The 17137-nt window shown below is 39.6% G+C and overlaps 1 protein-coding gene across 7 annotated transcripts in view; it reads right to left on the minus strand.

Moving 5' to 3' along the window:
* DCLK2 (doublecortin like kinase 2) overlaps positions 1-17137 on the minus strand; it is a 134820-nt gene that overhangs the window by 113992 nt on the left and 3691 nt on the right. For all 7 annotated transcript variants that reach the window (XM_067551914.1, XM_067551913.1, XM_067551917.1 and 4 more), the window contains exon 2: positions 222-556. In XM_067551914.1, coding sequence (XP_067408015.1) covers positions 222-556 — 335 coding nt within the window. The remainder of the gene's footprint in view (positions 1-221; positions 557-17137) is intronic.

Genomic DNA, 17137 nt, shown 5'->3' on the forward strand with positions numbered 1-17137 from the left:
AATTTTCATATACAAAAGAACTTTTTACTTTTAGCAATAGGTTGTCAGATATTTTTCTGATTAACAATACTTGAATACAATTGAGAATGTAAAAAACCCTTATATATTCAAAGCAGGATAGAATTTAGATGTCATCATTTTCAGTTTTTGTTAATATATAAAAGTAGAGACAGCTTAATTTGTACACAATATTCAGTTAGCAAGATGGTTTGTTCTCTTACCTGCTTCCCATCCAGGGTAACAAGTCTCTTGACAATGCCTGAATCTAACTTAATAGCGTCTGTGATATCAGTCAAAACCTGTTCAAAGGAATGAGCAGTCTTTTTATTCAGCAGAATTCTCACAGCTTTCCGTGGCTTCACTCCACTCCGAATAACAGTCACCAGTTTGGGTTTAATGAAATCTTTAGTCTCCTTCATTTCACTTTTCATAGATGTCAGAGATGTCAAGGATCGAGCAGACCCAGTCTTAATATTCACAGACCAGTTTGGATTGACGTTCTTGGTATAATCAACTTTGCGATATGGTTCATTGGATGCGCATACATAACTTTCACCTAAAAAGAGAGAAAACAGTTATTTAGGGGTTTTTGCTAAACACATTGGAGAATGTATGGAATAGCTGAACAAATTGACAGTTTCTTGTCTGAAGCAGTGCTATCCATTGGGTTTGAACCACAAAGCTTTCAAAAGGAAATATGACCTAACTGTCCAATGTAAGCCACAGTGACATGCTAGAGGGCCTCAAGAGCTGGTTGTTAAAAATTCTGCTAACCCAAACTGAAGGGAGGGTTAGAGGGATTTCTGTGTCTCTCCTGGAGCTCCCTTTCTACATATTGCTGAATTTCTCTCTGCAAAAAGTTTACACTCCTTTGTCTTAAGTGTCTTTTTTGTGAGCCCCAGAACACTGTACCCCCACCCTGTGGGATGTACCCAATAGGAGGAACTGGACTTCCCTGCATACACAAATTGTACTCTGTGCTAGTTTAGTAATAAACTTTGTTCCCCTGAAATTGACTAAGTATTTCCAGAAAACATGTACTTCAGTATTAATTAACTTGCTTTGTGGTGTTGCCTCCATGCCACCTCAGGTTAGTGGAAACATCTAAATGGGGAAAAAAATAAATAGATTCTCTAGTCCCTCTGTGGAAGCCCACACTCTAGGCTTTGTGGTTAGAGAAGAATTTTATAATAGCCACTTGTTAAAATATTGACAGCAATTGGCCTGTAAAATATGTATGCCCTACTCTTTAAAACAATAAATGAAAAAGCACATCAATTTCCAGATTCAGTCATATTTAATTTTTCAAGGGGGGAGGGGGCAAGGAAGAGGAACATGTTAACGCATGTATATGCTGTATATACAACTCTTATGCAAAGTAACAAAAAAGCAGGGTCACATGGTTGACAGAATTTTGTTGGATTATTTCACACACCAAAGAAATGTAAAAACTGCTGGAGAGAGAGTTTTAAAGTAACAGCAACAGAGCTCTAGACTGAATGAGGATGATTCTCTGGGGTTATATTAGTATGCTAAACTAACACTGGATATAGAGCAGTTAGTTTTCAGTAGATCTTTTCAAAAGATTTCAGAATATTCTGTGCTGAAACCTAGGTTATAACTTGGTCCCAATGGCCCTTCTTCTAATTTGAAATGAACATGCAAGCTACAATAAAATGTTTGTAAATATTTAATCTAGTTTTATTAATAAATTATGACTGATAAACATGATGCAGGTAGAGAATTCAAAAGTGAAGAAAATTAGATACATGATGTTATAACATACTTATGTAAAGTGTAATGTAAACTAGTTAATGATGAATATGCCAGAACTCTTTTTTGTTCCCCTATAACTGACGCAAAAAAAAAAAAAAAAAAAAAAAAAAAAAAAAAAAACTGACCTGGCTTGAAAGTTGCATTGTTTACCCTAATAGCAGACGACAATGGTAAATTTCCTACACACTTTGCAGAAACAAACTGCTTCTGAGGAACTGTTATCAGAAATTTACATCCGTCTTCTTGTCTGCATCTAGTTGAAGTGACTTTTCCCTTTCTAGTTTACTAGAAACTAAATCTCACAGAAAGCTTATTTACAACCTACTTTCTTCAAATAAATTACGATTTTTTGTTCTGGATAATTTGGAATCCAATTCTGCTCACTGATGTAATTGGGAGTTAATCCCTTTGAGCGGTTCCTGTTGATCTCCAGACAGACCTCCACTAACAGACAGTTAACAGGGATCTTCTAATACAAAAGGTGGTACATACCATATCTCAGACTAAAAGGCTAGGACAGAGTCAATGTCTGTAGTGTGTCTATGAAATTTCTCAACTGAAAATATTTAATGCTTCGATTTCACCAATGTCTTATACACAGAAACCAATGAAAATATGGTTTCATTGATAACTATCAAAATTTACAAATAGGCAAAATTAGAAAATTATTCCTTCAGAACTTAGTTTACTTAAAAGGATATTTACTTTGTATATTTTGATACATGATGTTGACAATGTGTGTTTTAATAGTTATAAAGTTTTAACTTTATGAATCTCAACATCTACTGGCACTAAATAATTGTCTGTCCCTGCCCTACTGTTGGACCATCTCAAACTTCCTACAAACCGTGAAAATTTAAATAGATAAAAACAAAAAGCTTAAACATCTAAATTTTTATATAATTTTGACAAATAATAAATTCTGTCAAGCCTACTAGCACACAGGATTGGAAAAGGCACAGCTACAAACAGGAAAGTATATTTTTATGGGTACTATGAATAGCTAGTAAAAACCCTGATATAAATTCCTTTATAAAGTCTCTAATGCATAGAAAAACATGAATGCTTTGAAAACATGCTTCATAATTTGATGCCCCAATCCTGACAGGTGCTGAGCATGCACAACATTCGAGGGATACTCTAAACACCTCAAGTTTAGGTATTTATTTTGTGCAGATATCAGTAATTATTTAAAAAACCAAAACAGCATATACCCTAGAACAGTGGTCCCCTCCCGCTGGCTGCAGAAGGGAGCCACTGCCTAATGACCCAGGCAGAGTGTGGGGCTCAAGACTTGCGCAGGCTCCTTGCTGCAGCCAAAGGGATGGGAGATCAGCATTCCCCTCCCCCTGGCTGTAGGAAGGAGCATGGCAAAGCACTCTGCCTGGGTCCATAGGGCTGGGGTCCCTGCTGGAGCTAAAGGGAGGGGAGCACTGATCTCCTGTTCCCCTGGCTGCTGAAAGGAGCCAGGGCCTAGGGACCCAGGTGGAGCTCATGAGGCTACAGGACACATGGGGTTTCCCTGCTGCAGCCAGGGGGCAAGAGATGAGCGAGGAGACCGCCTCCTCACTGATCTCCAGTCTGTCTGCAGTGGGGGAGGGGACACGAGAGGTGACCCTTCAGGGTTGTAAAAATTATATCTATGGCCCTCAAGCAAAAAAAGTTGGGAACCACTGCCCTAGAATGTCAAAAACTGTTCAATTCAGCCATTCTACTTCCATAAAAATGTTCATTAGAAGAAGTGACCTAACCCAGCAAGAAGGGCATTTTACAGCTTCACATTTCAGTTCCACACTTTTAAATGTTGTTTAAATAAAAAACAAAAAACAATTAGGAAGGGGAGGCAGCAGAAACAGTCCAGGAAGAACAAGAGAGAAGTGGTCAAACTGAGAAGCATTTCCTACTGTACAAAGAAGAATACAATGGCAGGCGAGTCAAACAGTCATTCATGTTTCTTCAATCCCAATTATACCAAAATATTGTCTTTAAAAACACTGCAGATCAGCAGCATATGGGGACAGATTCTCAAGTTATTCAGGCAGCGAAAGGGGCCAGAATCTGGCCAGCAAGGAAACTCCTTGCGGGGGTAAAGCTAGAAGAGAAGGTTTCTGAGCCATTCACCTACATGCTGGCACAGGGGGCTATATTGGTGGAGGAAGGGGATCCATCAGGTTAGGGAAGGTTGCAGGGATGGGCCATGGTTAAACTCTCCTCCACCTCTCTTCCATTAGTGTAGGGTTGCCTACTGACCCTAGGGCATTGGCACTGGGGCTTGTGCAGACCTGTTACCAGAATATCTGCAAACATCTCCAATGGCTGGAGATGGGATATTAAATGAGGAGGCTCTGAGTTACTATAGTGAATTCTTTCCCAGATCTTTGGCTGGGACATGTCAGGGCTAACCAATCACCATACGAGGGGAAAATTCCTTTCCGACTCCAAGGTCAGATTGAAGAACCCCCAGAGTCTCTGTCAATTTCCTCTGCAGCATGGGGCACAGGCCACTTGCTGGTCTGAATTAGAGTAAAAGATGGATTCTCTGTAGCATTAAGTCTTTAAATCATGATTTGAGGGTTTCAGTAACTCAGTCAGAGGTTATAGGTCTATTACTGGAGTGGGTGGGTGAGGTTCTGTGGCCTGTGATGTGCAGAAGGACAGACTGTATGATCATGATGGTCCCTTCTGGCCTTAAAGGATAGGAGTCAAAAAATCTGGGAGCCAAAACCAGCTCCCTGATACACCACACCTCTCCATCCGCCAAGCACAGTTGGGTCACAGCAAAGAATTTGACCCATTCTCTTTATTTTTCTGTGTGATTAGTACATAATTTGAATTCTTGCATGCAGCTTCCACTAATTTTAATGAGAACAATGTGTGCATATCAGAAGGCAGATCCAGACTCTGAAATAATAATTTATGGTTGTAGCAATTCTCTAGCAAAGTCACATCACTATTTTATCCATCATAAAGAATTGTGAACTAATTTAAGAATTATCCTTGTATTCCAGCAATATTTTCACATTAAGTTTGCAGAAACTACTAAGAGGTCATATTTTACTAAAAACGGAGCAATAATCAAACTATGAGAGATAGTGCAGAATATGGAAACAAAGTCCTTACTCTACTGGATTCAGGGGGTACATGCTTATTTTCTGCAAGAATCTTAATAAGCTATAAGGCTGCTCTGTCTCTAAATATTGGACTGCCAAACAGATTTATCAAATGACTGCATGTTTCTTTCTTAACCCTTGCCAACAGGCTTATTCAAATTATAGATGTCAAACATCTAAAGGGAAACACTTCTAAATGAGTTTTAAAAACAGATGTCCGCAGATAATTATGGGAGAGACTTTTAAAGTTAGAGAACTTCAGTACCTTAAAAAAAAAAAAAAAAAAAAAAGATTTTTTTTCCCTTGAAGTTGTTTTAAAAGGAGATTTCTTCTTGCAATTGCTAAGGGAGGGACAGAGCACAGTGGGACAAAAGGAAATATTAGAATTTTGAGTGAGAGGGAAAGTTTTCAGTGATTAAAGCAGAACCCAGGAAGCCCAATTACCAGTTTTCTAGTCTCAGTGTAGCAAATTGTTTACCATGTGATCTTAGGCAAATCACTTGGGCCAGCCTTTCAAATTTTAATCACTTATATAGATATTTAGGCACGTAAGTGGCTTGTTTTTCCAGAGGTGAGCTACCTCCAGTTCAGCTTTTCTGGAAGGAGGAAAAAAAAATCTTGCCATTGCTTAAGGTGCCTAACTTTAGGTACCCAAGTTCGAAAATATTTTATTAACCATTTTTTGCTTCATTGTTTGCTCTCTACATAGGATTGTTATAACACAATCATCATTTGATATTGTACCAACTTTTTATATGAAGAAACTGATCTATTCTATTATGTCGTTCGGTTAAGGATACCTTGTCACAGTTACAGAAATGCTAATTTTTTTGATATCTCAAAAGAGATCCCACAGAAGTTTACAGCAGTTTATATTACACAAAAGTTTTAATTACACAAAACCATTAAAATCAGCAAACTCTGGAGTCAAGTACATCAAGCAGCCTTATAACTTTTGCACTATGGGGCAGTGAAGGGAAAGAACATTTTGGCTAATCACGCCAAAGCAAACACAAGCTCTTAGAAGCAGCACCAAGAAATCTTCAGAAATCAACCAAAAGCAGATAGAACTTCAGTGATTACAATTTCACCCAAAAAAATTTTCTAAATCACTTGGAATTTAGTGAAGAGAGATATAGGTTTAGATATTAACATGGGTTCCTTTTTTAAAAAAGGAATAGGAAAGCAGGAAGGGCCTTTGCCTACAAAATGCTAATTCAAAGTGACAATCACTGCCTGTTTGCTTCCTTTCAATAACATTCATGTATCCAATGCTTAAAAAAAAAAAAAAAAAGTCAGAGTTAAGCCTCATGGCCAAAGCTTAAAGAGGTTGAGGAAAGAAAATGAACGTTGGACAGAATAGGCGCCCCAACTGAAATACACATTTAGGTTTTTAATACTGGAATGAAAGGAGAACAGAAAAAGAATTCCTGTTGCTAGAACATTTCCATTACAGATCTACCCACCACTACCCAATACTGCTATTACAAATGCTCATGACAGGATATTTTATTTACACTAGTTAATACTGTTTATCAGATTTATAAAGGAACACCCATCACAATAGTGAGAGTCTTCTTCTAACATTTTAAACCTATATTAATCTACCAGAACAGTGCAAATTGCCTTTTTTTTTTTTTTTTTTTTTAAAAAGTTCAATTTTCCAAGGGGTGAATAAGGCCAAATATCTTGAACTTCTGGAGCAGTCATGGGGTCTGTTTATTTACCAGGATTTTTTTCTGAACAGATGAGTCAAGTTGGGGTATTTTTGGTTTTCCTTCCTTTGATAGGAGAGGCACGGAAGTCTGTTTTAATTAATTTTTTTTTTAAAAAGGTACACATTCTGAAATGGATTCTATAAAATTCAATGTTTCAGCTCATTTTTCCACTCAAAAGACAGGCTGCATGCAGGTTCATGAAAGCTGATAGACACAGGCAAAAATTTGTATCAAACAGTTCATGAACTATGCATGAAGAGGCTTCTTTGGTCATCTTAGCCTATTACAGATATTTGTTAACTATTTTTTTCAGTTCCATGACTGCTTTTTTATACTATTCATGGTAGTATAGCTCTTCATGTGGGAGCAGACTGCCTGCACATCTGACAAAATCAAAGGTCAGAGCAGAAGAGAAAGGTGACTATTTGGGGGAAAAAGAAAAAAAAACTCAGATTCTCTCTTTAAAGTGAATACATGTGTGCTTGGTTCAGGAATTTAAGAGACAAGGGATGAAATCCAGGCTCCAGTGAAAGTTCAATGGCAAAACTCCCATTGACTTCAATGGGGCCAGGATTTCATCCAAGGCTCCCAATACCATCATGGACCTTGCTAAATTATCTGATAGCTGCTATAATTAAATATCATTAAGCCACCATTTTGCATGTTCTGGTGAGTTATCCATGGAACTGGGAGCCAGGAACTCCCAAACATTAATCTAGATCTGCTACTGATTTGCTGGGGCAAACTGGTAGGTTACATTGACTTGAACTAGCACATGGAAGTGCATATTGCAGACCGCGCCCCTCCCCCCCCCCCACACACACACACACTTTCACTTCATGGGGAGGGCAGGTAGAGTTTTCAAAAGACAGCACAAACTCTAGTACTCTTCACCCATTTCCCATATCTATAAAATGAGAAATACCACCACTACCGTTCACATAGGGTAGCATTAATGTTTGAACAACATTCTACAAACACCAAGTAGTCTAACAAAGTCACTCTCCTGTGTTAAGAACATTGTCTATGTATCTTTCTTTTGCAGAAAGAGGAAACCTAACTGAAAGCATTTTACATTCTTTTATATTATATGATCACTGATTACTCTGTATGTCTAAAACCAATGAATTTGATTATGTTGCTGTATTTATCATTACACCAAGAGATTTTTGATTTACTGAACAAAGAAAAAACCAAAAAAAATCCTCTGATGCAGTGATTATTAGCTTCCACTAAAAACACATTCTATATTTACACCCATATTAAATAGTTTCATGCATTTGTTACTTTATGTGATGTTTAGAAAGTGCAATTCCAGACCAATATATAATCTATATGTAGCTGCTTTTTCCAAATTCCCTGTAGAGGGTTTTTCCATTTCAGCTGTCAATATACATTATCTAAACTGGAGACTAAAGGCCAGATATGAAGCCCACAGAAGTCAATGAGAATCCTACCACTGACTTCAATGGGCTTTGGATCAGACCCTAAATTTCAAAGTTACTCATAAAAATCTATCATCCCTTGAGGATTAGTGAGATTCCACCTAGATACAATAGCTGTGTTTCCAAATATGTAAATATGCTGTTGACATTAAAACGCAGTAAACTTTACAGGTTTACATTACATTGATCTACAGTCTGATAAATACTTTGAAGCTAACGCATGCATAACAGCCCCAACTGGCATATACTTATAGCAACTGCCTTGCTGAAATACAAGCATGGGTCTTTAGTATACAGCAGAGGTTTTAAACTGCAGGGCATGAGGCCTGACTAAGGGAAGATCTCTCTACACTACCAATTCAATCCATCTAACTTGTGTTGTTCAGGGATATGAAAAAGACACCCCCGAGTGATTCAAGTTACGGCGACCTAAGCGCTGTCCACACAGGCGCTAGGTCAGCAGGAGACATTCTGCCAACACAGCTTCTGCCTCTTGCGGAGGTGGTGTAATTATGCTGACAAGAGAGCCCTCTCTCATCAGCATACAGTGTCCTCACCGGACATGATGCAGCTGTGCTGATGCAGCACTTCTAGCATAGGCCAGCCCTAAAGTAAGAATTTTTTTCTTGTTTCTTCAAAATACTGTTGATAAAACAATTCCTTTCACTAGCTGAATGTCCTGCTCCAGCTTCTCTGTTGCTTCCACCAGAATGCAAGAATGAGGAAGGAAGAAGGAGCAAGGGGGCGTGGTGGCCTCTCCCTGTGCTGGAGGCAGAGGAGTGAGGTGGGGTGCCATTCTAGAACACTCACTCTTCAGAGGCAGATACACATGCACCCCCTAAGGAAGTAGTTCCTCCCTGCCCGCACAGGCTCTTGTGCCTGCATGCTGGTGATTGCACCAGGACCAGAGGAGCCTGTGGCCTTTGAATGATTCTGGGGGATACCAGGGGTAGGGGCATGAGATGAGGAGAAGTGCAAAGCATGTCTGTGTCCCGTTGGGGCCGCCCCCCTGGAGCGTATCCCGGGGAGGGGAGCAGTGTGGCTCCTGGCAAGGATGGACAGCTTGACCCTAGGCATCCATGGAAATCATGATTCTTAGAAAAAGGATGGTGCACATGAGACATGAATCCCCAAAGGGGGGGCACAGCCAAAAAATTAAAAACAAAAATTGCAAACCTTTGGGTGTACAGCATTGGCATTCGACATAAATCCATCAACGCCCCAGTCTTTAGATTGTAATATGAAATTGGCCACTGTAGATATTACGTAGCTGTTTACAGATGTAAAAGTGAACTATACTCTGATAAAAAAGAAATTTTGTTAAGCAATGAGAGGCTTACTAGGCAGAAATATGAGCACTACTGAAGTAGGTTACACAGTGTCTGGCTTCTGTATCCAGCCAAACTATTCCACAGGAAGCTCAGCCAATCTGCAGAACCATTTTGGCAGAAGAATGAAAGCGCCTCACAAGTTGGCATTTAATTTCAGGCATATGTAACATTTGAAGATTTAGGATAGTGTCTGCAGCAATCAAGAAGTGACATTTTTCTATGCAGAAATCCTCCTGATGACAAGAAACCCCCAAACAGGAGCCTATGCTTGTTTAAAAGATATAACATCTGTTGACATTTTGGCTCATTATACAGTCAACAAATAATTTAATTGGTTTCTTACTCTCTGCCTCAGAGCTTCAAGTGTTACACAAGACGAACAAATGGTTACACATGAAAAAGAAATGTTACACGCCTCTAAGACCCAAATTCCTACATAGTTTGCCTTTGGGAAACTAAAAATTTTCCCCATCATATTCTTCAGAGAAACACCTGCTACACCCTAACCCAAGGTTTTGGATCAAGACTCAAACTAATGAGGAATAGTTTTCAGAATACCCTATAAAAATATCAGTACACTTGGCTGAACTGCTGTGAAAAACGGATATTTCACAGATTAGAGGAACAATGAGAGAGATGGGTCCTGTTAAAACCTCAACCACAATATTACAATAATGGAGCTTCAAGTTTCTCTTTGGCTTAAAATAAGAGTTCTATAATCATCACATGGGATGCAAGACTAAAATGCTCCAAATATAAAGCACTGAGGCTCGTCCATTTACTGAAATAGACAAACAAAAAAGTTACTTGTGTTTATTTGAATGTATGTATATTAAAATAAATGAACTCAAATATCTGGAAAAAGAGTCAGATATGCATATCTGAATAGCCCTACTTAAATTGATAAGCTACACCCTGCATATGCAGTCTACTATTTTCAAATTCTTACAAAATTTCTCAATAAGTTCTCTTTTTTCCTCCAAGTCAATAAAGTTTACATACCTAAATTTACATTACATGCTAAAATTACATGCTAAATTTTTAAGACAAAAAGGCTTGAGTTCTCAGAATGATAACACAAGGAGAGAACACTGAGGCCCAGATTCACAAACCCCCTGATTTAGGCACCTCAGTCCTAGTTTTAGACTCCACTGTGATCCACAAAACTCCTGCTCAGCTGCCGCTTAACCATGTAGGCACCTAAACTGACGCAGCGCTTACATTTTCAGGGTAAAAAGTTCCTTAGGAACCTAAGTTTCTGCCTTTTGAAATACACACTGTTGCCTGCCTGTAGGCATCTGGATGTCTATCTCCAAGTTAAGCCTCATTGCAATCCACAAACTGAGGGAAGATAGGTGTTCACTCCTCTTCCTTTCCTGTGGAGCCTAATCCAGTAGAGTGCTAGCTGATCAAAATCCATTCCAAAACTAGTGTGGGGAGCGGTGGTGCTCACTTTATAACTTTTACCTCATAAGAACAGCTATACTGGGTCAGGCCAACGGTCCATCTAGCCCAGCATCTGGTCTTCCGACAGCGGCCAATGCCAGGTGCTTCAGATGGAATGAACAGAACAGGCAATCAAGTAGTGATCCATCCCATTCCCAGCTACTGGCAAACAGCAATCCCTGCCCATCTGCCTAATAGCCATCGATGGACCTATCCTCCATGAATTTATCTAGTTCTTTTTTGAACCCCATTATAGTCTTGGCCCTCACAACATCCTCTGGCAGAGTTCCATAGGCCAACTGTGCATAGTGTGAAGAAATACTTCCTTTTATTCATTTTAAATTAATTTCCTTTGGTGACCCCCTAATTCTTGTGTTATGAGGAGTAAATAAACACTTCATTTACTTTCTCCAAACCAGTCATGATTTTAATAGACCACTATCATATCCCCTTTCATCATCTCCTTTCCGAGCTGAAAAGTCCCAGTCTTATTAATCTGTCCTCATAGGGAAGCTGTTCCATACCCCCAATCATTTTTGTTGCTCTTTTCTGTACCTTCTCCAATTCTGACACAACTCGAGCACTCAAGAGGTGGGAGCCTCCCATTCAAATCCTCTCTTCCCCTCAGAGGGGGGGAACTGAACATAGATCTCCTACACCCCAGTTGCGGATTTCTCTCATTCTCTTATTTAAGTATTTATACACAGTGGAGTAACTTCAGTAATCATTGAGCCAGAGAGTGAATGACTCTGTAGTTCAGTGGTTAGGACATCCACTTCAGAGGTCAAAGACCCAAGGGCCATGCCCCATACTCCAATGACTATTTACACAATATAGAATAGCTTCAACAGGAAAAACTGAGGGAGACTCAGAACTTTCCATAGCTAGTACTTAGAGCACTTCTTCTCAAAAGTGTAGGAGACCCCTGTTCAAATCCTGTCTCTCAGGAAGAGGGGAGAAATGAACCTAGGCTTCTCACATCCCAGGTGAGTGCTCTAATCACAGAGCTAAAAGTTATAATGGGCATCCCTGCCACCTCCTCCAGCCAGTTTGTATAGAGCAAGGCAAGTACCTGTTTCATTTCTTTGAGAATGAGTTAGGAGAAGGGTTTCCTGGCTGTGGATCAAACAGAGAACAGGCTGCAGAGAATCACCTGACTTAGGCAACTAACACCATGAGAGGGAGGGGCTTAGGATACACCCTGTGATACTAGGTCCAAAAAACCCAAGCAATTTTGCAAGTTGCATGGCTCAAATCTGACCTTTAAAGATATATTATAGGAAAATACAATGGTAATGAGGGTAATTCCTCGTAAGTAGACTAGAGCTTTGATATGCAAGTGTATTGTTGGTAGTTATTTGATGTTATTTACATATCTTGTCAGAGGTTAGCAATGTAGACAAACTGCTTTCCTGTCTGTCACTGTTCTATTGATTAAGAGTTCAAAAGGAACATATGAACATTTAGATGGAACTTTGAATGTAACAATACTATTGTTTGTATTTCTCTTTGAAGTTTAAGTAGTAAATACCTGTGAATGGTTGTAAATGGCCAATTACCTTGTGCTAATGTAACTAGTTACCCGTGTGCTCAGAACATAGGAGACAGTACTTCAGAGTCCCAAGTAATCATCTATGAATTGTTCAAGGACATACCTCCTGTCAAGAAAACATCTGTCAGCCTGCATGGATCCATAAAAGACTCTAGTGGACTGATCCTTTCTATCTCAAATCTGTCCAAGCTTGTCAGGGTAAGTTCCCAGCACCAGCCTGCCTGGAATCACCCTGTTAATTCTCATGGGAGAATTTGAACAAACTCTGCACATGGACTATTTAGTCATTTCTCTGGACTGGATTTCTAACAAAGAAGCTCTAAACAAGGACCAACGACCTCCAAGCTGTTTGGGTAATTTCAGAGACTTTGCAATTTAAGAACTTTGCAATTCAGTTATCATCTCTACTTTGAAACTGACCTAAGAGCTTCATTTTCATCTGTGTATGTATATTGACTTTTTAACCATTACCCTTTCCTTTTTTTAAAATAGATGTTAGTTTAGTTAATAAGCATTGGCTTTAAGCGTGTATTTAGGTAAGATCTGAACTATTCATTGAATTGTTTGGGAATGTGTCCGATCCTTTGGGATTGGTAGGACTTTTTTACATACGATGGATAAAGATTTTCAGGAGTCCCTATCATATTTGACTTGGCTGTCTGGGTGCTAGCCAAAGGGCTAGATAGTTTTAAAGAAACTGTGTTTTGTCTACTGAATGACCGGTGAGGTCATCAGAACTTGTTTGTTGCTGGCTTGGTATATCTTATGGAAGAAAAGCCACCAATATTTAGGGCTTTGCCTGCCCCATTCTTTGCAGTTTGCCCTGTTTAAGCTATCACACACCCCTCCCTGCATTTCCCATTCACTAGCTTTCCTAGTTCCCTGCTATCTTTGGTGGATCCCATTTTTAGGCATCTACCTCTCTCCAGGCATTGTATAGGGAGCCTAGGGACCTAACATAGAAACAACAACTGGGATCCACAAAGTCTATGATTTTCTAGGTACTTAAAATTTTGGTGTTTCAGCACTCAGCGTTGCAGTGCCAAGTCCCTTTCTGGATCTAGGCCTAAGTTCTGGAAACAAAAGTGGATGAAATAATTCACTGAAATTTTCAAATTATCTACCTTTGAGCAGAATACAAATATGAAAAAGCAGCCCAAAGAGCAATTTTTCTGCAAATGTACAGAAACCTGAGATGGCAGTTTAAAATGAAAATGCTTCTTAATTATAACTATGACATTAGTTTAAAAGAAGCTACATGTACTCCAGGGAGATGGCAATATAAGGGGGGCATCAAGTGTATTCTACTCAAGGATGCCCACCCTGAACAGGAGATTTGGAACAGGCGTTGTGGCATGAAATCTGGCCTTTGGTCTGCTTTTTGTGAGGGGTAAATGGACTTGTTATTTCCTGAGGCTGGTATAAAGTGTCCTCCTTCTCAATGAGAAACTACACAACAGAGCAGAATAAATGACACAGTTATGAGTGTCCCTCGAGAAAGAGCCAGGAGGCTCTTTAAAAAAAAATAAAATAAATAAATAAACACACACACACGTTCTACTTTGAGACACACAGGTCAAAGCAGGCTTCTGGCTGCCCTTCATGTCTCAGAAGTCTCAGCTCATTCTGACAGCATCTGTTACTTCTAATAAGGGTGCAGAAAGTTCCCAGTTCAAACTCATTCTGCCTGATTCTTCTGTAATGCCAGCTAATATTGGTGACTGTTCCCTCCAGTTTAAAGAACCATTGGAAAGTGCCTTTCAGTGCTCCATACCATAAGGGCGACCAGAATTCCAGAGCACTGGTAAACTTCCTTTTCCTTCCTTCCTGATTTCTTAGGTTCTTGAACAACCTTCAAATGGTCATGTAATAGTCCTCAATCTATTTCAACTCCTCAGATACATACCCTTTTAGAAGCTAGGATGCCACACTTACCCATACTCACCCTCTCCGTTCTCTGACTGCCCCCGCTCTCACCTTCCAATTTGTGTGGAGGTTCAGATGACAGTTTTCCAAAAGGGATGATTAAAGGCACAGGGTACTAAGATTGCTGATTCTATCATTTAGCTCACACACAGGTAAACAGCTACCCTGAGCTACACTACATTTTTCCTACTAAAGAGATCCCCAGGGGTGGTTCTGTTCATATCACAACAGTTTGTTTTACTAACATTTCCTACTGCAAAACACTACATCTCTCCAAGACAGTGAGCATACATTTGGGGATGCAAATATTTTAGAAGCTTTCCTTTTTAAAAAACAAAACAAACAAACAAAAAAAACCCCAAAGATCTACCTTCCTGTGCTATACCAGCCAGATCATCCCTGCCCTTTATGTTCTTTATGATTTCTGAGGTGCCTTGGCTTTTGGCTTCAATGCAAGATGATAACTGTGCCTTTTGCAAGAAGTGATGATACAAATTGCCTGCTGGTGCTAGCATCCGGTTGTTCTGGCACAAGAAAAGATGTTCTTGACCTACTTGGTCAGAGGGTACATCAGTTGTAATCTTTAGTACTCAAACAGGATTAACCCGATATTGTGATATGCAGTAATAATAAACAAAAGCAGTAAGTACTTGGATCACTCAATAATTGGTTCCTACCAATGCTTTCTTCCTTCTGCTCCCTGCTAACATGAAACAATGTCCTGTGGTATTGCTGCCTGCCATGGATGACAGCCCTACTGAGAATCTTTCTACATCCTTCCAAAGAGCTTACCTACATGTGCCTAGGATCCTTGACAATTTTGAGTGTTTTGCCAAGGCTGCTGACATATCACAAGAGGTTTCACTATAGCTGTTAAAAGCAAGCCCTTATTAAGGGTGTTTGTGCTATCCAGATCACTAAAGATGCTCTTTCACATGCCACATCAGAATGCCTGTTTCACAAGATATGAAGACAAATTTTCCCCTCTTCTTCCAGAACTCCAAAAATAATCTCCCGGTTAATGACGAGGAACTTCAATATTTTCCTAGCACCAGAAAAATTTAAGTATGAGATAATGAAAAGCTGCATGACCAGTTAAAAAAAAAGTGAAAACAGAAAAAGCTAAAGCAATAGAGTCACGAGCTTCTGCCAATCTGAAGAATTATAGTGGGTTCCACCCCATTTCTAGTGTCTAAACAACATAATGATAATATAAAGCCATTTTAAGAACTGAAAAACTAGACACTTATATAAACAACTCAGATATACCTCAGGTTCCACAAACAAAACTGATTAATTGGTTGAGTGAGAGACATAATTCGGGGTGAAAATAGAGAGAGAGAAAGTAAAAAAAGGTCATTCCCTTGTGGCTCTAGAAGGTGAAATATAAAAACGCACATGGGAATCCTGTTATCTCAACCCAAGAATATTTTGTTGATGCAACGTATAGTAAATGTGTGCATCCGATCAGCAGAAGGATGGGGGAAATCTCACACACAATCCAGCTGTGCTCAAACAAGGATAAAATGCTACAGAGGTTGGAAATACGGACTTCGCAAGAGGGTATATTCCAAACAATAAATCTTATTTTTCCCCATTTCCAACAGTTCATCACACTATTCATGAATTTGCCAAGTACATTTGGGTCCTAGCTATTAAAGGGCATTGCCCTGTTTCCATTAACTTCAATAGAGACAAAATCAGAACCTTAGAGATTCCTCTCTCCTCACCTTCTTCTACACAGGCAGCTGAGTTGTCAAACTGACAATCCAGAGATATTTACATCTATTGGGGCTGGGAACAGACTTGGGGGAAGGTCCTCAGCCTCTCTGGTCCAGCAGAGCAGGAGTTTGTTGACATTCAGGGCACAACGCAAACTATGTTTAACCAGACTTGTTGAGGGATGTGAATTTAAGCAATACTGTTAGGTTATATTTATTGTTGTGATATGTGTTGCTGAATTTGTTTGTGGCTGTAGATAAGTCAGAGGCACACTATATACAACAACAAAAAATGATTGTTTGACTAAATTGTTTTAAATGGCAACAACAGAATTTCTTAGTGTATGTACCCAAGCCCACAACAAAGCTCACAGTGTCTCAATTTAGCTGATTCAGATATCATGACACAGGGCTTGATCAGCCAACTCATATGCCAGACAGACATTTAACAAATAAATAGCAAATTTGTCTTGAAGTGATCATCTGCATTGTGTCTGTCAGTTTCCAAGAGCTGTAAAGAGTGACTCCAAGCTGAGACAGGCTTACCACAGCACTTACTGGCTTGGGGGCTCCCTTTCAGCTCATCTGCTACTGCTGCAGCCAGCAAATCAGAAAGCTTGTGGTTCCAACTATCATCTGTAACAACGGGCAGGACTTACAAACAGCTCATCCAGCCAACAGATAGAGGAAGGACTGAGGTAGGTGGTTACATTGGCTCTGGTGCCTGGCCACCAGTTTCTATACACAAGAGCCTTCCACTGTATTTACAACAGATGCATCTCTACTAATGGTGCAGAGACAATTCAAGCCTACTGCCAATGTCCTTTTAGAAGCATTCATTCCTCAGTGGATTTCCATTCTAGTTTGCTTGCTCAGAAGGGAAGAACAAGTAAAGAATAGTGTTTCTCTACCAAAGTAATGGAGTCCCAACTGCAAAGGAGGATTTCCACGGGCTTCTAGAGATGGTGAAGTGCCACTATTTGTACTCTTATCCCCGCCCCTGCATGCTTTCTGCCCCAGGGTTTGCTCTCTTCTATCTGCATGGTACATAGATCTGTAACAAACTAATGTTGGTGAAACTTGGTGTGCTAATTGGAGCAGATGCTAATCCA

The sequence above is a fragment of the Emydura macquarii genome, unplaced genomic scaffold (genome assembly GCF_026122565.2).
Source record: "Emydura macquarii macquarii isolate MOO-44397 ecotype Brisbane River unplaced genomic scaffold, CSIRO-AGI_Emac_v2 contig_1363, whole genome shotgun sequence".
Classification (NCBI taxonomy): Eukaryota; Metazoa; Chordata; order Testudines; family Chelidae; genus Emydura; species Emydura macquarii.